The sequence below is a fragment of the Thamnophis sirtalis genome, unplaced genomic scaffold, assembly GCF_051295495.1.
Source record: "Thamnophis sirtalis isolate CommonGarterSnake01/CBP01778 unplaced genomic scaffold, rThaSir2_p1.2 scaffold_1, whole genome shotgun sequence".
In the NCBI taxonomy this organism is placed as follows: domain Eukaryota; kingdom Metazoa; phylum Chordata; class Lepidosauria; order Squamata; family Natricidae; genus Thamnophis; species Thamnophis sirtalis.
In genome coordinates this window covers 20,027,842-20,048,272 of record NW_028261381.1, presented here as the reverse complement: position 1 = coordinate 20,048,272, position 20,431 = coordinate 20,027,842, and the positions used below count along the sequence as shown (strand labels likewise).

Sequence of the window (20,431 nt, the reverse complement as noted above, 5' to 3'; positions counted from 1 at the left end):
GATTATTATTTACCTAGAACATTTAGTCTCATCTCCTTTGCAGCTGTTCCAAAATTATTGACAGCAGTTATGGTGTACAAGCCTGTATCCTTTCTGCGAGACTGTTGTATCACCAACGTGCAAGAGTCTTCACCCACAGCTTTATTGACGTGTTGATCATATAGCACTGGTAGTTTGTCATCTGGTGTCTTTGGATGAGCTTTGGCCCAAGTCAATGAAGGGAAAGGCACACCCTTCACTTTAGCTACAATGTTAATATCTGTTCCTTCTTCTGCCTCCATAAACTCATTGAGTTCAATTGATGGAGGACCTACAAACAAAGCCAAGAAAAAATATTCTATCAATACAAAGGACATGGAGGTAAAAGTATTTTTACTTGAATTTTGAAGCAAAAAACTTCTGATTGTTTCTCAATACTTTATTTTCTAACAAGTAGCCAAATATAATAGTAACAGTCGCGAACCCAGTTAATTTTCTTATATACATTTTGTTACACCCATTAATCATTTGTTACATCTTTGTCATTGGAGCCATTAGAACAATTGAAACAATGCCCATAGTTGGTTTTTATTTTTTGGGATGGGGGGAGAGAGTATTTTATATTTTCTTTAGATTCACTGCCATTTCTTTTTATATGCTATGTAATTTTTTTGTATCATAGTTCACTTCATTAATATTAAGTTTTGAAATATCTTTAAATTTTTGTGATTTTGACATTCATACTATGAGTACTTGGTCATTTTTAGTGTTCTATATACTTTATATAACAGCATACAAATTACATAGATTTATATAGCACTGCATTCATAGTTGATTTTGTAATCCTAATTATATTTCTAAATTTAATAGTATTGGTAGTATATCTTTATATTTGTGCTAGCACCTCAGATTTTGGTTATTTTTGCAATAAGTAGATTAACCCACTGGCACAATGGGATAGCTTTAATTTTAGCTTTGAGTAGAGCCATGGTGGTGCAGTGGTTAGAATACAGTATTGTAGGCTAATTCTACCACCTGCCAGAAGTTTGATTCCCACCAACTCAGGTTGAATCAGTCTTTCATCCTTCCGAGCTTGTAAAATAAGAACTCAGATTGTTGGGGGGTAATACGCTAACTTTGTAAACCGCGTAGAGAGGGCTATAAAGTACTGTGAAGTGGTATATAAGTCTAAGTGCTATTGCTATAAATTTTATTGATCAATGGCTGAAATAAACAATGGTGATGATACTTACATGTCTGATCTTTGATAACAATAGGTCCAACTGTAGCTGATGGTCTGCTAGGACCTGCTTCGTTTACTGCTTTCACTCTGAATTCATATTCATCACCTTCATTAAGGTCCTCAACTGTAAACTTTGTTTCTTCCACATCACGTTTATTGCATTGGCGCCAGGCTTCCTTGCCTTGACCTGTCCGATCCCAACGAAGGCACTCAATATTGTAATGTGTCACAGGAGCACCACCATCGTTCTTTGGAGGTTTCCAAGTCAAGCTGGCAGAGTTCTTAGTGACAACACCAATCTTAAGTTTGATCGGCGGATCCGGAGGTTCTTAAAAAAAAAAGAAACAAGTAGAACAGAGTAAGCACTGGTAAACATTACATTATGCTAATAAAAGCAAGTTTTTCCTTTTATTTAACTCACGGATGGGATCTCTTGCTGTGGTTCTCTGAATTGTATCTGCTGGTGGGCCAACACCAAAGCGGTTTTCTGCACGTACACGGAAGAAATATTGTTGTCCAGCTATGAGATCAGGTATAACTAATGATGTTCCGGCACAGTTTGCATTCACTTTGGTCCAGGCTTTCCCTTCAACAGTTCTCTTCTCTATAATATAATTTCTGATTCTGTCTCCACCATCATTGTCTGGCATTTTCCATGAAAGTTTACAGTTGCACCTTGTTATATCACTTACTTTCAGGTCTTTAGGTGGCCCAGGAACATCTATCAATGAGAAAACGCCAGGTAATTATTAAACTTTATTTTAATCCACAGTACTGGAGAATCAGTGCAAAATGAAGATTCAATAAACTTACCAAGAACATTCACCCTCACATTTACAGTTTTCTGTCCTGCTTTATTTTTGGCTGTAATGCTATATTTTCCAGAATGACCTCTGTTACACTCAGGAATAGTAATTACTGAAGTGGTATCAGTTGATTCCACCTATGTAGACAAAATCAAAATGAACTCACAGATTATTTTAAAAAAATAAAGCAGTTAACTCTTATAATAGTGAATATAATGATATATAAATTTATTTAAATTGAAATAAAAATTAAAAGTAGTAAATTCAAATATAACATTATTTCTTACCGCAGAATCTTCAGGTATATTATGTCCATCCTTTAAATAAAAGAGAAAACAGTAAATCTAAAGATATTTAAATAAATGTAGTTAAAATTTAGAAAGTGTTATTTTCTTTCTTTCTGACCTTTGCTGCCTTCTTTGCATCTCCTTCAAATTCCCAAGTTACTTTGGGAACTGGGCGTCCTTTAATAATTGCTGGGATTTTGATTGTCGAGCCAGTACGACAAGAAAGCAAATCTTGTGCTTTCACATCAATAAATATTTCTGGCTCTTCTACAAGATATAAATCACATAATTGAAAATCTATTTATAATCATCTGAGTTATGCATTTTTATCACGGAAAATATACATGTATAAAAGAGCTAGGCCTCCCATTTTAATGTTCTAGGGCTGCTTGGAAAAATATAAAATATAATACCTTGGAACATTAATAGTAGATAGACCTCTTTGGAGAAGGAATCACAGAAATTCTAGACACCATTCACCTCTCCTTAATTCACAATAGTATGTTGGACAGCTATTCTGGAATCTCCATTCACACATTATTTGATCGTTCATACTCTTTGACTTTATTTCACATTGTAACACAAAATATTCCAGAATACTTACCTAGAATTTCTTTGCATGGTATTTCTGAAGTAGCAAGACTTGGCTCTGATTCTCCTGCAGCATTGACAGCTTTTACTCTAAATCTGTACTTTCTTAGCTCTTTCAGGTTGGGAACAGTACATTCACAGGTTGGGAACAGCTTGTCTGGCTCATTTACACTCTTCCAATCTGAAGTACCTTCTTCTTGCATTTCAACAATATAACCTTTAATAGGACTGCCGCCATCTTTTTGTGGAGGTTTCCACGCGAGGGATATGGTTGACTTAGTTCTATCTTTGACATCTGGGCAGGATGGTGCACCAGGAGGAACTATTGGGTAAATGTAAAATGTTCTGAATGAGAATTAGATTGTTCATTGCTTTGTTTCCCTTCATTGTTTTAAGGGAGAAAAAAAATCATATGTATTTTACTTGGCTGAGGTAAAAAAAACCCTCCCCCAACTTTAAATGTTAAGAATGTAAGCTATATATGGGTAGTCCTTGAGTTACGATCACAATAGAGCCCAAATTGCTAAGTGAAACGTTTGTTAAGTGAGTTTGCCCCATTTTATAACTTTTCTTGCCACATTTGTTAAGTGTATCATTGCATTTGTTAAGTGGGTCACATGGCCGTTAAGTGAATCTGACTTCCCCCATTGACTGTGCTTGTCAGAAGGTCACAAAAGAGGAATCATATGATCCCGGGACACGGCAACCATCATAAATATGAGACATTGACAAGTTTCTGAATTTTGATTACGTGACCATGGGGATGCTGCAATGGTTGTAAGTGTGAAAAACGGCCATAAGTTACTTTTTTCAGTGCTGTTGTAATTTTGAACAGTCACTAAACAAACTATTGTTGTAAATCGAGGACTACCTGCATTTTTCTAATAAAACAAGCAATTAAGGTGATTTGCTATAAATTATGAAGATATGTTCTTATGACAATGAGAGGAAACTCACAATATATTACCCCCTCATACTTCATATGCTAAAATCTTAGGCTTGCTATTAGACAGGTACAGGGTGAATGAAACTGAATGTCAGACGATGTCTTTTGAAATCATGTAACACTTAATACTCTCTGCACTGTATACTCACAGATTGGATCTGCAGCTTCAAAAAGATCTGATGGTTCACTGGGGGGACCAATTCCAGCAATGTTAATAGCCATCGCCCTGAACTGATATTTTACTCCTTCAATCAAACGCAAGACATTGAAATCCAATCCTTTCACCGATGGTTTTGTTACAGGTGCTCTGTTGACACGAGACCAATAGACACCTCCTTCTTCTTTCTTCTCTAGCCAATAGCCGGTAATCGGTGCTCCGCCATTATCCAAAGGAGGTGTCCATGTTACAAGCATGGATGATCTAGTATGATCTATGACTTTTGGTTTTCCAGGTGGCCCAGGAAGTCCATAAGGATCCTTGATGACCACTTTCTCTGAAAGACATTCATCACTTGTTCCATACCGGTTTACAGCCCTAACTCTAAACTGATATTGACCATCGGTTATCAGTTTGTAGACCTGAAAAATGTAACAAAAAGCACAAAATAGCATGTGTCATTAATTGGAAAATAAAACATTTATGTTATTTCCACAAATTTCAAGACAGCGTATTAAGAGTCGTTAGACAAGAATTGGTCATGCCAGGTACTTTTGTTTAACAATATTCAGAATAGTTTTAAAAAAATCAGTCTGAAAAATAGTTTGGATATGTTTTACATCAATAATTTGAAAGTATTTTGTAATGATAAAATCAAGCACTACATATTATTTGTAAGTAGCAGTTCTAACATATGGTAGCTTATTCCAAGCTGATGTTGCACTAAAAGATCTCTTAGCCCTGAATTTAATCAAAATACAATAAAAAGTTCTTTTAATGCTTGTCTTTATTTGCACTCAGTATCTTAAAACCATGCATTTTTCTTCAAAATCAAATTTACCCCAAATCGTCTGTCTACCACAGTGCTGGATACTTCCTCCCAATCTACTTTCTTCTTGCTTGCATCTCGCTTCTCAATAATGTAGTGGGTAATTTCACTGCCACCATTATCAAGTGGAGCATCCCAGGTTAAATAACAAGATTCAGCCTTAATTTCAGAAACAGCGAGATTTCTTGGTGGTGAAGGACGATCTAGATGAAGCCAATTTTAACACCATATTATATCAGAACAAAGGGGAGACATTGTTAATCTCTTTCAGATGAGCTGAAAGCAGCTCATCAGATACTTACCAAATACTTCAAGGTGAACGTTGCGGAATGCAGAGCCCAAACGATTGGAAGCTGTAACTGTGTAAGTGCCTTTATCATTTCTAACTACTTTAGGCATACTGAGTTCAGTTTTGGCCTCTGTTCTAGATAGTTCCTTTTTGGTGATCTTAAGGGCATCAGATGTTTTCTCAATGGGAACCTCATTTTTGGACCATTCAATCTTTGGCATTGGAAGACCCGTCACATCAGCAGGCACGTTCACTGGTTGCCCTGCCATGACTTTGATAGTATCTCCCCTAACGGTCAGGCGCAATGTCACTGTTGGAGGTTCTGAAAAGGAAATCCCCACAATCAATAACAATGCAGTTCTTTAAAATATACTAGCTGGCGTTGCTCAGGTATTTATTTATCCTAATCCTGATTTCTAATATTGGATTTCCTCTCTTACCAGAGAGAGCCCCCTTGTGGGGGGGGGGTACTGTGGAGTTACCATGGCAACTCCACTGTGCTGTACAGTAGAAGCCATTTTACGTCAGCATGGTAAAAGCCATTTTAAGGCACAACAGGCGGTATCTTAACAGAATACACACTCTAAGGGGTGTTAGGGGTGTTTTACCCCCACAGTATTTGTTTCTAGAGAGTAAGTTATCTGTGTACCAACTTTGGTTGACGTTGCTCGAGGTATTCCAGAGTTATGCTCTGGAGTTATACACACACACACACAGCCATTTTTAATATATAGATTAAAGATTAATAATTAATAACAGAACCCATGTTCATGTTATTATTATCCCAATTAAAGTTGAGGTATAATTATTAAAGCACTTCACCTTCATCATCTTGTATGACAACATTGAGAGGCAGTGAAGGTTCACTTTCTCCAATTTCATTGACTGCCTTGACTCGGAATTCATACATATGCAGATCGGCAAGATTATCCACAAGAAGAGAGGTCGCTCGGCAAGGTGTTTTGTTGACTCTTTCAAATTCATTTGAGTCATGTCTTCTCTTGTCCACAAGATAGCCAATGATAGGGCTGCCGCCATCATTACGAGGGGGCTTCCAGTCAAGGGTTATTGATGATTTTGTTCTCTCGGTATACATGAATCTCTCAGGGGCAGTTGGAGGGCCTATTGTGAGAAGTTATAGTGATAGGTTTAATTCACAATCTTAAACATGAGTCAGCAGTGTGGAGCAGCTGCCAAAAAAGCTAATACAACCCTTGGTTGTATAAAGGCATATAATCAAAATCATGTGAAGTATTAGTACTGCTTTATAACGCCTTATGACAAGAAACAGTGGACAAACAATCAAGGAGAGAAGCAACGTGGAATTAAGGAGAAACTTCTAATAGTGAGAATAATTAACCAGTGGAACAGCTTGCCATCAAAAGTTATGGGTGCTTTATCACTGGAGGTTTTTAAAAAGAGACTGGACAGTCACTTGTCTGAAATGGTATTGGGCCTCCTGCTTGAGCAGCAGGTTGGACTAGAAGACCTTGAAGGGTCCCTTCCAGCTCACTTCTGATTGACTGAACTTGCACTGGAAGAAAGTTTTTTAAATCACATCTATGATTATGTAGTAGTATGACTTACAATGAAGGCATGAAAAATTTAACTAATGAATTCATTTGGTATTATATTCCTATTTTCAGAGAATTAGACACATATATTATTCTGCCCATGTTAATGTACTTTTGAAGATTTATCTGCCCCACCACTCAGTTATAACTCAAAAAAAACACTTTGATAAAAGAAGGCATTGACAGAATCAGCTAAGGGACAGGTTTTATATTACAATTACGATGTTATGATTAAGGATAGGTCATTGTGCATTCACCAAATCTTGGAAAGAGTATAAAAGTGTATCATGTATCTACAAGGAACATAATTAACATTTCTGTCTGTTTTCATGATAATTTGAATTTGAAAATATTGATATTTCTAGTTTCCTCTTGGTCTCAAGCATTTTGATATCCCAATAGATATTTTACCTATGTTTTATGTGAGTTCCAAATTTATTCCCCAGGCTATTAGGATAAATTAATTTGTGACCTACTGTATTTCTTTAGTTTGGTTCTTAATCATAAATAATCTAAATTAGAAATAAGTGGAGTTCAGCCTTGCTGAATTTATTTTGCATTTCAAGAAAAACCTCAAGATCCACCAAACAGGGACAACTGCAAAAAGCATACAACAAAGACCAGGGGTAGGATGTTTGGGAGGCAAATATGCTTTCACTATCAGAACTAGACTGAACTCACAATATTTTTACACAAAATATATTGTGATTATTATTTAACTGGAAACCATGAGTGATCTATTCTGAGTCGCCCAGAGAACAGCCTGGAGATCTGTTTCTGCCCAATCCTGCTTGCAATATGTTTATGAACTGAAGGACATATAAAAGATAGATAGGCTGTTTGGATTTATTTAGATTTATATTTATTTATGTTGGCAGTAGTTCCTTCCTGGACCATTTAAATCACTAGGAAAATATTCTGTCTCGCCCAAAAGCAACCAATATACATGTATCATTAGACTGTAGGTATTAGTAATGCTAACAGCTCTTTTGACAGGACTATGGTATCCTTCCAAGAAATGCCTATGCCGTAGCTATAACTTTGAAAAAATAATAATCCGGTGACTTTTTTCAACAGGAAAAATCTTGATATTATAAATGGATATAAATATTTCACAGTTGAAATTAAGAGTCAAAGTATCCCCCAAACACCCTCATGGGTCATATTAACAAACAAAAAAAAATACCTTTGGGATCAACAGCAAGTAGTGGTCCAAGTTCAACTGGTGGACCACAGCCAAACTTGTTCTTGGCGAATACCCGGAATTTATATTCTTGCCCTTCTACAAGACCAGTAATGTCACATTTTGATCTATCGGTATCCACAGCAAGTCTCCAAGTATGCATTTTGGCGTCTTTCCTCTCTACGATGAAGCCTATAATCTCACTTCCTCCATCGTCTTTGGGATCATCCCAGTTAAGGAGACACATTTTTCTGTTCACCACCACAGGATGCAGATCAGTTACTGGCCCAGGAACGTCTGAAAGAAGAAGATACAAAATATAATAACAAAGCCACAAACACTTCCTCAAATCATTTCATAAAATCCAGCATTTCTTACCAAATATTTCTACTCTGGTTGCAGCTGATTTGGAGCCACTCTCATTAGTCGCAGTAATCACATATCTTCCGTGGTCTTCCCTGAGTGCATTTTTGATACTTAATACTGATGAAGTGCCAATGTTCTCAATCACCACTCGGTCCATGTCAATTTTCCCATCCTCTAAAGTCCACACAATTGTAGGATGAGGACGCCCAGTAACAGTAGCTGGCAGTCTAAGGGTTTGACCTGCCAGTATCTGAACACCTTGTTTGACAGAAACATCTAGTTCCACAGTGGGAGGTTCTATAGTCAGAAAAAAAAGAAAAGAGCATTGAGTATTTCCTAATGACAGTAATTATTTTCACACAAGGATGTATTTCAAAGTAAATAAAGACAATACCGTTCGGTTCTGCAACAGTTACAGGTTCTGTTTCTCCAGGAGGCCCTTCCCCAGCAATATTAAGAGCAGTCACACGAAGTTTGTAATCAGCACCTTCTCTGATTCCTTTAACTAGGTAGCTTAGAACCTTCACAGGTTTCTCTGTGCAACGGGACCATTCATTTGTACCCAGAAATAGCTTATAAACATGGTAACCAGTGATGTCTCCACCTCCATTGTATAGTGGAGCATCCCATGCTAGATCAATAGATGTTGAACTTGTGTCAAGGATTCTTGGAACAGGTGGGCCAGGTGGTACTAAAGAAAATAAATACATAAATCAAATTAGCAGCTAGTAATTTAAAGCTACCTTACTTTAACTAGTGATAACTGTATTTATTAAAGAACTTACATATTGGATCTTGTGCAATCTTAGGATCTGATGGGGGGCTAAATTTTCCAGGACCAGCTGCATTTTCAGCACAAACTCTGAAAATGTACGTTAATCCTTCCAACAATCCTTCAACTCTTGTTTCCAGAGCATTTACACGATCTTTATTCACCCGAGCCCAATGGGTGCCATTGATTTCACGTTTTTCAATCCAGTATCCCAGAATGGGGCTTCCGTTGTCTTTAGGCTCATTCCATTTAACCAACATACTACTGCTGCTAGGTTCCTCTACTAAAGGTTTATCAGGTGCATCAGGAGGACCTATACACAAGGAAATAAGCGGATTTTTAATGCCAGAACATACATATTTGAAATTTCATGCAAGAATTTTTAATTGACAGATGGAGTATTTACATTATTTATAAGATGCTCAATACAGTCCTACAGAAATTCATCAAAGGCTCAGCCTGGTGATCTTTTATTTGGAATGTCATTTGCTAAATGCAGTGGAGTTTTACCAGTGGTTACCATGAAATAAAAGTGTCCATGATTTCCACACTATTTATTTTGAAATAAATCTCTCAATTCTCCACTAATATGGGGTGTTTCTCATTTAAGAGAAAATGGCTTATGATATCCTATTAATCTGTTCATATATTGAGGGTCACAAAGCTCATCTCTGATTAACGAAACATAATTCCACTAAACAGTTCTTTTGTAGACCCCAGTCAGGCATAAAAAAAAAAGAGACTTCCACAACAATACACAAAACCGAAGAGGAAGCTGACCTCTGAACCAAAGTTTTAATATTAACATCTAACAGATGTGGCCACATGCATTGTCTTGGAGGGGAATGATGAATTGTTTCTTATAAGGGTTAAGGCTTACCGAATGGATCTTTAGCTACCACAGGTTTTGAAACAGCAGGCGGTCCAGGCCCTACTCTGTTCTCTGCTTTCACACGGAAGACGTATTCTTTTCCTTCAATCAATTTAACCACATTATACTTGCAGTGCCTAAGTGTGGAGGTGACTGTAACCCAGCCAGTTTCAGTTTTGGCGCTGTCTTTCTTTTCCAAGACATAATTCATGATTTCGCTACCACCGTCATCAAGAGGGGGCTCCCATTTGCAAGTGATGGAATTTTTTCTCACTTCTTCAAAAATAAAGTTGACCGGAGGTCCAGGAACATCTATTTTTAAAGCAAAAATAATGATGAACTCTTGCATGTATCATAACATGTCTTTTGAACAAGAAGTGAAATCAATGGTGTACAGGGACGTACCTAAAACATTGACTTCACATGAAGCTTTAGCTACGCCATGGTCATTTTCGACTCGGATAGTGAATGTGCCATGGTCTGCTCTGAGTGAGTCTCGAACAACCAGGGAAGACTCTCCTTTTTTACTGTTGTCAATGCTTAGCCGCTCACTTATGGATAAATGGAAAGGCTCGTCATCTTCAGCTTCACCTTTCTTCTTCCTGGAAAACTTGATGACTCTCTTCTTAATTTCTTCGGGTCTGATAACTTCATCATTCCATAACCAAGCAATTTCTGGGTAAGGAGAACCTGAAATCCGTGCATCTAGTGGAATATCAGAACCTTGCTTCACTTCAAGGCCGGCCTGTAAATTAGCACTAAGGGAGACCTTTGGAGCCTCTGTAATAATAATAAAAAAATATCCAACATTAATTTATGAGTGACAATTATAGGTAGTCCTTGACTTACAACAGTTCATTTAGTGACTGTTTGAAGTTACAGTAGCACTCAAAAAAGTGACTTATTAAAAGTGTGAGGTTTTTTCACCCTTACAACCATGGCAGCATCCCCATAGTCACATGATTCAACATTTGGACGCATGGCAACCGACTCATATTTGTGACGGTTACAATGTCCTGGGGCCGCCTTCCGTAACCTTCTGACAAGCAAAATAAATGGGGAAGCCAGATTCACTTAATAACCATGTTACTAATTTAACAACTGCAGTGATTCATTTAAAACGTGTTGTGGCCCGTCAGTGGAGCTGGCAGCAGATTCGGAAAGTGAGGAGGTTGGGGAGGAACATGGGCCAGTCCTGGAGGCTGGGGAAGGCTCTGATGAGGGCTCTGTGTTGGAGGCAGAGATGGGGCCAGAGCAGTATGCCAGTTATCAGCTGCACAGAGTTGCAATTTGGAGCTCAATTGTAGTCGTAAGCCAAGGCCTACCTGTATAGCATAACATATTTTTATGTATTAACAATGAATAAGAAGGCAAAAAAAATGTGTAGAACGTACCAATAGGATCCACTGCTTTGATTAAAGGAGTAATATTAGACGGTTCACTGACTCCTGCAGCATTCTCAGCACGGGCTCGGAATTGATATTCTTTGCCTTCTTCAAGATCTTTTACGGTGTAAGTCAAAAGAGGCACCAAATAATCATTGCATCTCTCCCATTTATCACCGCCTTTTACCAGTTTTTCCAAAACATAACCCATGATTTTTGTTCCTCCATCGTACAACGGTGGCTTCCATGTCAGTGTTACTGACTTTGATGTCGGATTATGAGTCTCAAGATCAATAGGTGGATCTGGTCGTTCTGTGTATCGAAAATGTAAAATTAAATAAATAAGCAGAAGGTATGGGGAAAAAAATCCTTACATTTTCATTCTAAGCATTTATTCATTAATACATAGACTTACGCTTTGGATCTTCCGCAATCACTGGATTTCTCAATTCGAGGTATTCACCTCCTCCAATTTTATTGACAGCTTTAACACGGAAATAGTATTCAGCATTTGGAATAAGATCCTTTACATTCCATGCCAATTTGTTTTCACCAGACATCACCGGTATGTATGTTCTCCTCCCAGCTTCTCTTCTTTCCAACACATAGTGCAATATGGGAGTATTTCCATCAAATTCTGGCGGTTCCCAGGTAACTTTGCATGAGCTTTTCGTCACGTCACTTGCCTTAATATATTTGCATGGTCCAGGCAGACCTAGAAGAAAAAAAGGCACATGTGGTATTAAGTTTGAAAAGTATGCAACAAAAATTCAAAGAATATGAAGAATACCCATACTTGTGAAAAATCATCAGCCTACCTTAGAATAAAAGACAATTAGGCCTTTTATTTGACCTCCATCATTTCTATTATATCCATTACATTAAAATTGGCTTATAAGTTCCTTCTCATCTTTCTCATCTTCTCATCTTTCGTACTATCTTCTCCTATTGGTATCTTATGCTTTTCCACTTGTTGCTTGTATCTTATGATTAATTATTGTAACTATTATTTATGATTTATGACCTATCACTTTGTTGTTTGTATGAACACTGAGAGCTTATGCACCAGAGACAAATTCCTTGTGTGTCCAATCACGCTTGGCCAATAAAGAATACCACCACCACCACCACCTCCTCCTCCTCCTCCTCCTCCTCCTCCTCCTCCTCCTCCTCCTCCTCCTCCTCCTCCTCTGTCCTGTCCTACCCTACCCTACCCTACCCTACCCTACTCTTAAAACATTGCTCCTTGTATTGGCTCAGCATTATGAACTAAATGCAAATGTCTATTAATGGAAAGGGAAAAAAACATTTACCTATTACTTTGACATTAACTGTGCCAGTAGTTGAACCCAATTTATTCTCCAAGGTAATGGTGTAAACGCCGGCATCTGCATGGACAGCATTTGTGATTTCCAGCAAGGCAGAGGTGTAGTCGCTCTTCATTGTGGTTCTGTCACCTGCTTTAAGCTCCTTCCCACTTTTATGCCATGAAATGGTTGGGGAAGGAACAGCTCTGAAGGGTACGGGAATACTTAACTTTTGACCTTCAACCACAATAATATCCGTAGTTTTTATATCAACGGTTGGATTACCTATTTAAAGATAGAGAAGAATAATCTCGGTGTTACAGAGCAGTTTTGTTGTGGCTGTAAGTTTTCTGATTGCTTTGGAAATAAATATACTTACAATCTGGATCTTTGGCCACAACGTTTTCTGAAATATCTGAAGGCTCACTAGGTCCAATAGCATTGACAGCTCTGACTCTGAGAACATATTCTTTGTCAGGTACAATGCCTTCTTCAGCTTTGTATTTCAAGTCTTTGATCGGTCGAGAATTTATTCTCATCCATTTTTCAGTTCCTGCTTCACAGAGTTCAATATTGTATCCAATGATAGGACTTCCCCCATTTTTCTCCGGTGGTTTCCAAGCAATGGAAATGTGTTTTCTGCCCGCATCCGTAACATGCAAATCCAGAGGTGGTGAAGGAGGACCTGGACGAATGGAAGGAGACATATTATTCATAACACATTTACTAAACATAAAACTGTTTGACTTAACTTAATCTTTTCTACATTATGATTTTTATCCTAATTTACTTGTGGGATCTTCAATAGCCAGGATGTCCGTTGGTTCACTGGGATGACCACAGCCAGCCTCATTTTCAGCACGAACTTGGAACTGCACCTCTGTGCCCTCAATGACATCAGTTACCCTGAAATTGCAGTCCGGTCCAGCCGTCTTGCCAGCTTTCACCCAGCGTGTGCCAAGCTTCTCTTTCTTTTCAATAACGTATCTGTATCAAGGGGAATAATACGGAATTGTGCAATGAAATCAATTTGAGACCGTGAATTAAAAACAAAATTGATGTTTATCTACATTGATTATATGTTGCATCCCTGGTATAATGCATATACTATTCCATGCAAATAATAAACCTCAGAACCATTTAAAGGATGGGATCAGTTTCCTGCTGTGTTCTTTCCAGATGTATAATTTCAGAATCAGAATAGAGCTGGAGGAGAGTACGGAGGTCCTCTTATCCAGCCCACTGCCCAAGCAGGAGATCCTATACCATTTCAGATAAGTGACTGTCCAGTCTCTTCTTAAAAATCATCAGTAATGAAGTACCCACAACTTCTGACAGTAAATTGTTCCACTGGTTAATTGTCCTCACTGTTAGGAAGTTTCTCCTAATTTCATGTTGCTTCTCTCCTTAATTAATTTCCATCCATTGTTTCTTGCCCTGCCCTCTGGTGCATTGGAAAATAAGTTGACCACCTTCTTCTTGTGGCAACCTTTCAAATATTGAAATACTGCTATCATCCTCTCTCCCGCCCCAAGTTAGAAATGTTGACTCCCCAAAGAGGTTGGGCCAAGATGACATAGGGGGGCTCCCCATCCCTTTGTTTTGGGGAACAAATTCAGACCAGTTATTTGAATAGCCTATTTTTCAGCACTTGAAAATAAGTACCATATAGAAAAAGGATCCAGGAAGTTGTTAGGAAGGGAACAGTTACACACTGCTCTCCATCTTCATTGTTTCCTTTCCAAACTGCAATTATCAGCAAGTCCTTGACTTGTTGGAGTGCTGTAGCACTGGAGCACTAAAAAGAATTGTTCTGCCAATGATTCTATCACCTTATCTAGCAAATTAATAGTGTTCTTACCAAACTTATTTTCTAAGCACCTTGTTTGTGATTCAATTCCTATGTTATCCTACTTACAAATTACTCCATTTACATAACTTTTAAAGTTTACTTTTGCATCCAGATAACCAACCTGATCCCTTGGAAAATGGGTGTCTCTATTGATTACTCAACATATTTTATCTATTTTTCCATTCTTCACCTAAATTTCCTACTGGTTTCTGGAAAATGGGTGCTCTGAATATACAAACTTTATTAATTCCTCTCTAATTGTGTATCTTTAAATGCGTTTTTTAACATTAGCATTTTACACACAGAAAATGTAATCTCTACACAAATATTATCCTAGATGTCTTTATTAATAATATTACCGTTGGATTGGCCTGCCACCGTCATTCTTAGGTGGTTCCCATTTTAAGTCAACGTGTCTCTTTGTCACCTCAACTGGTGTAAGGGCATATGGTGCTCCAGGGGTAGCTAAAATAAATAAAATAAAATAAAATTAGAGAAACTGGTACTTTGGAAACAGGAAATAGCTTGTTGCATGAAATTTTGAACATAAACCCCGAAAACTTACTGAAAGTGTCTTTAGCTAGAACCGAGTCCTCAATTTCACAGTAATCGCTCTGCCCCACTGCATTTTCAGCAGCCACGCGGAATACGTAGAGAGAACCTTCGGTCAGAGGGGTCACAGTATATTTGGTGTCCTTTACTGTGGTATCTACAGTCTGCCAGCCTTTCCGACGCACATCCCTCTTTTCCACAATGTAGTTTGTAATAGGAGAACCCCCGTCTTTTTCTGGCACGGTCCATTTAAGGTCTGCAGTGTTTTTAGTGATATTAATGACCTCGAGCCATCGTGGTGGTGAAGGGGGATCTATGAAGACATTAACAAAACAGTTTTATTTTGTAAGAAAAGCAATAAGGAATCTATCAAGCAGTGGGTTAAAGGCAAACCGTATGTCTTTATTCACTTCTCCTGAGGTCTTTATAAATCACATTACTGTTATATTGGTCTACCACCATCATTCTTCATGGTTTTTTAATGTAACTTTATTGGAGAAGTTTTTAACAAGATAAAAACAATATTAATATTAGAAAAGAAACAGAAGAAGAAAGAAGAAAAAAGAAGATTAAAAAAGAAGAAAGAAGAAAAAAGAAGATCAAAAAAGAAAAAAAAGTTTATAAAGGAATGGCTTCTAATATTTTTGAAAGTAGTTATGAATGCATTTATATTTTATCCTCTTTCCAGGATAAAGGCAAACAGGTTTTTAAAGTTTTCAAGCTCTTTTCAGCCCTGTTAAGTTCCCTAGAAGAACTAGGCGGGAGGCGTCTGAGGTAAGTTAACTCAACCAACTTTTATTCACAGGCATTCGCAAACAAGAACAGTAGACTGGCACCCCCTCCCTGTCTGACAGCTATTTATACGGAGCTACAGGGAAACCAATAGCCACGCATTTGACAGCCCAGCAACTGCAGGTCGTGCCTGATTGGCTCCGACGCGCCTGGCTGTTGCCGAGCTGTCATTCGTAAGTCCGAGGACTTAACAAGCCCCAAGCTAGATTCTCAGCAAAAGTTACTTACTTAGCCTTTCCTTGCACAATACAGGATCGCTGGGTTCACTTGGTTCGCTTTCCCCAGCTTTGTTCACAGCTCTCACTCGGAAAGAATATTCTTGTTTCTCCATAAGTCCTTTGAGGAAATGTTCTGTCATGGGAACACCTTCAGCCACTCTCACCCATTCATCTGTGCCAGTCTTTAGCAGCTCCACCACGTAGGATTCAATTTTGGCACCCCCATCATGTTCTGGTTTTGTCCACTGTAGGAAACATGACGTCTTGGCAACATCCTTCACCGTTGGTTTCCCAGGAGGCCACGGAGGATCTGGAAATAAGATTTGAACATTTAGATCTGGCGGGCTAACTTTAAATCAAGAGTTTAAATGATATTATTCATCTAAGTTAATTTTTACCAATGGGATCCTTCACTAAGATTGGCTCTGTGGGTTTGCTTGGTTTTCCTGGCCCAGCAAGATTCTCTGCCAACACCCGGAACTTGTACTTCTTATGGTTTGTAAGACCCTTTACCCTAGTAATCATAAGAAAAATGCATTTCAATGTTTATTTGTTGAAAAGGTTTTTATTTTCCATTTTTTCATTTTCATACACTCACATATATACTGTGCATAGCCGGAGCCTTATAACATTAAACAATAATCGCAGCAATTCCTCTTGTCAAGAATACCCCTCAAAATAGAAACCCAATATACCTCTTCCACTCTCCGTACACCTCTTTCTTCCATCCCCCTCCAACTTTCTATCTTCCCTCCATCATCCCCCTCTACCCTACTTCCCCTCCCCCTCTACCACTCCTCTCTCCCGATCCACTCCCTCCCTTCCTCCTCACCCTCCCTCCCATCCTCTCTCCCACCTTCTCTACCCATCTCTCTTCTATCCCACTCCTCCTCCCCTTGGTGTATTTCCACTATATGTCAATGTATTTAACTGATCCTATTTTTACAGAGGAATTAAAGAAAAACAGTATACATGTGAGGTTGCATTACATTGAAATCTAACACATCGTATCTAACCTAGTATATATCATTTCAATGTTCAATGTTCAATGTTCAATTCGGCAGTAAATATTATTAAACATATATACAATGTTGCTCTATATCCTTCCACTGGTGTAATTTTTTAAAAAAACCCATTAATGAGAAGTTCTTGGTGCTCTCTGAGCTTGATTGTTTGCAGACTTTTCACTACAAACACAATCATGCTTAGAGAGCACCAAGGACTCCACAGACCAATCCTGAGCTATATCTATCCCCTTTTATTGAAACATTAATACATATACATCTCCCATATAAATAGTATAAGGAGATTTCTTGGGGCAGAATGCTTACGTAAAGCTTTCTCATGCCAACATGTTGTGCCATCGCTGAAGCACAATACAAAACATGTCATCGGATAATGCGCATGAACATTTTTGGATATTGCTTAATATTTTAAGGAAGCAGTTTCTCATTGCAAGGAACATTATGCAATATTGTCTTGTTACATATTTATAAACTGAGAAGTGCTCTTAATTGTGTCCGTGTGCTTGCATGTGTCTCTGTGAAATGCAATTGTTTCTGTCCAATGACATAACAACATTTTCTTCACTTCACTTGGAAGACTGGTCAAGGGCAGATATTAGTGGTTATAAAAGGAAAAATGATGGGAAAATAGATGTTTCTGCATTGGCTATTAGTCTGTATTTTAAGCGGGACATTCACTTTTTTTTTTTAAAGAAAAAAGCTTGCTGTATATATGTTCCAGCACATCTGTGAGCTAATGTACAAGATCTACAGTGCTGGGATTCAAATAATTTAACAACCGGTTCTCTGCCCTAATGATTTCTTCCAACAACCAATTCACCAAACTGCTTAAAAAGTTAACAACCGGTTCTCCCAAACTGGTGCAAACTGGCTAAATCCCACCAGTGAAGATCTACATGTATTATTTTAGAAAGGAGTAGATACAACACATAGATCTAAATGATTTAAACACTTCACATTACTAGAAAGCCAAAATGTTTGTGAGGTTCCATTATCAACACAAATGTCCTGAAACTGCTTCAGTGATAGACAATCATTAATTGCTACCGTGATGGTGAACCTTTTTGGCACTGAGTGGCCAAACTGGAATGTGTGTGCATGCACATGCCAGAGCATCGTGTACAAGTCAGCTGGTCTTCGTGTGTGCCGTAATGCCAGAAACCCAAAGACCAGCTGGCCAGCGCACATCTGTATGCCGGAAACCAGAAAAGCGACTGGCGATGGCATGCATGCCCACAGAGAGGGCTCTGCATGCCACCTCTAGCCATAGGTTCGCCATCATGGCCCTATTATCATAATATTATTACTCTGTTATTGCAGTTGTGGATCCTACATTGCAAAGAAGATAACAATGGAGAGGATTTATCATATAGGTTGACACCAGCTTATGAGGATTCAAATAATGGAAAGCAAGACGATTATTTGGAGGTAATGAATCCTATCATTCAGAATAATATATCAAGTGTATGTATTTGTTTCCATTTGAAAGCATTATTTCTTTTCTGAGGGAATATAATATAAAATATATTCTGAAAGAATAGAATGATCTTACTTGAATGTCGTATCTTTAACTGGTATTTTATTGCATCGAATCCATTTATTTTGATCAGGGTCAAACCGTTCAACCCAGTATCCAGTGATAGGACTGCCACCATCTTCATCTGGTTCAGTCCAAGTTAATGTTACAGAATCTTTAGTGATCTCAATAGGCTTTACACCTGTTGGAGGACCTGGTGTATCTGAACCAAGAAACACAAAGTCAGAATTAGCGGTCATGTACTTGTAATTTCAATGCAGATGGCTGTTGCTACTGGCTACTGCTCTACCAAGAAAACTGCTTATATTAATTGCCTGCAATGCATTGCCACCTTCGGCAAAAAAATTAGCCCCATATTATCAGCAAGATCAAAAATGATGGGTAGGTGAGACAGTTCTCACAAAATGATTCACTGGTTGGAGTGGCTCCCCTCCCCCCGAAATGGCATGCAGCAGTTTCTATATGACCATCGTACAGAGATAGGTGTACCTGCCTTTCAGCTGAGCAAACTTACCAAATGGATATTTAGCAATCATAGGACTGGACAGTGCTGGTTCTCCAACTCCATACATGTTCTCTGCACTGACCCTGAAGATGTATTCTTTAAGTGGTGTGAGGTTTGTCACTTTGAATTTGGTTTCCTTGATGGTGGATGATAATTTGTGCCATATTTCACTGTCTGCAGCTCTTTGCTCCAGAACATAGTTTGTGATTTTGGATCCGCCGTCATCGCGAGGAGGATTCCAGGTCAAAAGGCAGGACACGTTTGTTATTTCCGACACATCAAAAGCCGCTGGTGGACCAGGCTTATCTGTGGAGACATAACAAGTAGTTTGAGCTTCCTCTTCAGCTATGAAATTAGGACGTTGCCGAGAATTAACTCACAGAAGTAGCGTTACCTAGAACATTAACTTCAACAGTGGCTGTTGCCCGTCCGCTGGTATTTACAGCTTCAATAATATAGGTGCCGCTATCGCTCCTTTTGCTGTCTGTTATTATTACTGTGGAATGGTTGGGTTTGGCTTCAATGGAGATCCTTTTGTCAGGTCTCAAGATATTTTCTGCTTTTGTCCAGGTAATTCGAGGTTCAGGCTTCCCAGTTACTGTTGCAGGGAGTTCTATTTTAGTTCCAGCTTTGACAGTGATTCCAGCCAGTAATTTCACATCCAAGAAAATCTCTGGAACCTCTGAATTACAGAGAATAAAAAAACAGCATGAATGAAACATGTTACCCATCTAACGGTTCATTTCATATGGTTGCACACCTTCCCCCTCCCCCCAATATTTTTAAGAATAAAAAGTATATGTTGCTATAATATAACTCGGTAACTAATTACCCATTGCATCCACTGCCTGGATTTCATCTGTGGGATGGCTTGGTTTACTGGCTCCTTGCCTGTTCAGAGCCTTGACCCGATAAGCATACCATTCCCCTTCCTTAAGTGGGGCCACCTTCATTCTGTTAATCAGAATACCATTTCAGTTAATAGGATCATTAAGTGCCATAAGAATCATTTGTAAAAAAAAAATTCTCCCTACTGCTGCGACTTACTTGGTCTCAATTAAGGGTTCACCGCAAGGTTCCCATTTGTCGGTGCCACGCTGGCACTTTTCAACTATGTAGCCTTTGATACGCGAGCCACCATCGTATTTAGGTGGATCCCACATCAGGAAAATGGACTTAGATGTTGGATCTCGCCACTTGACATTCTCTGGTGGATCAGGAACCGCTGTAAAAGGGAAAATGTGTTGTCTTATCATTGTGGGTGAAATGTGAATGGAAAGAAAGCTTCACTTCCACTATGTGGTATCTGGATTTTTAGTGACCTTCCTTGCCACTTTTCCCATAATACTTTTTCCACAGTTATTG

At 38.5% G+C, this 20,431-nt stretch overlaps 1 protein-coding gene across 1 annotated transcript in view; it reads right to left on the bottom strand.

Annotated features, from left to right (window-relative positions):
- Positions 1-20,431, bottom strand: part of TTN (titin) — a 310,344-nt gene that overhangs the window by 76,400 nt on the left and 213,513 nt on the right. Inside the window, exons 227-257 of the mRNA XM_087705592.1 lie at positions 20,114-20,291; positions 19,899-20,020; positions 19,461-19,748; positions 19,076-19,372; positions 18,577-18,763; positions 16,398-16,513; positions 16,010-16,309; positions 15,003-15,302; positions 14,797-14,902; positions 13,376-13,572; positions 12,965-13,270; positions 12,592-12,870; positions 11,694-11,993; positions 11,288-11,590; positions 10,299-10,673; positions 9,903-10,205; positions 9,036-9,335; positions 8,645-8,941; positions 8,263-8,547; positions 7,888-8,181; positions 5,950-6,249; positions 5,141-5,449; positions 4,851-5,041; positions 4,002-4,431; positions 2,920-3,228; positions 2,434-2,582; positions 2,316-2,345; positions 2,036-2,165; positions 1,644-1,943; positions 1,233-1,550; positions 14-310 (exon numbers count right to left, since the gene is read on the bottom strand). Coding sequence (XP_087561718.1) covers positions 14-310; positions 1,233-1,550; positions 1,644-1,943; positions 2,036-2,165; positions 2,316-2,345; positions 2,434-2,582; positions 2,920-3,228; positions 4,002-4,431; positions 4,851-5,041; positions 5,141-5,449; positions 5,950-6,249; positions 7,888-8,181; positions 8,263-8,547; positions 8,645-8,941; positions 9,036-9,335; positions 9,903-10,205; positions 10,299-10,673; positions 11,288-11,590; positions 11,694-11,993; positions 12,592-12,870; positions 12,965-13,270; positions 13,376-13,572; positions 14,797-14,902; positions 15,003-15,302; positions 16,010-16,309; positions 16,398-16,513; positions 18,577-18,763; positions 19,076-19,372; positions 19,461-19,748; positions 19,899-20,020; positions 20,114-20,291 — 7,896 coding nt within the window. The remainder of the gene's footprint in view (positions 1-13; positions 311-1,232; positions 1,551-1,643; positions 1,944-2,035; positions 2,166-2,315; positions 2,346-2,433; positions 2,583-2,919; positions 3,229-4,001; positions 4,432-4,850; positions 5,042-5,140; positions 5,450-5,949; positions 6,250-7,887; positions 8,182-8,262; positions 8,548-8,644; positions 8,942-9,035; positions 9,336-9,902; positions 10,206-10,298; positions 10,674-11,287; positions 11,591-11,693; positions 11,994-12,591; positions 12,871-12,964; positions 13,271-13,375; positions 13,573-14,796; positions 14,903-15,002; positions 15,303-16,009; positions 16,310-16,397; positions 16,514-18,576; positions 18,764-19,075; positions 19,373-19,460; positions 19,749-19,898; positions 20,021-20,113; positions 20,292-20,431) is intronic.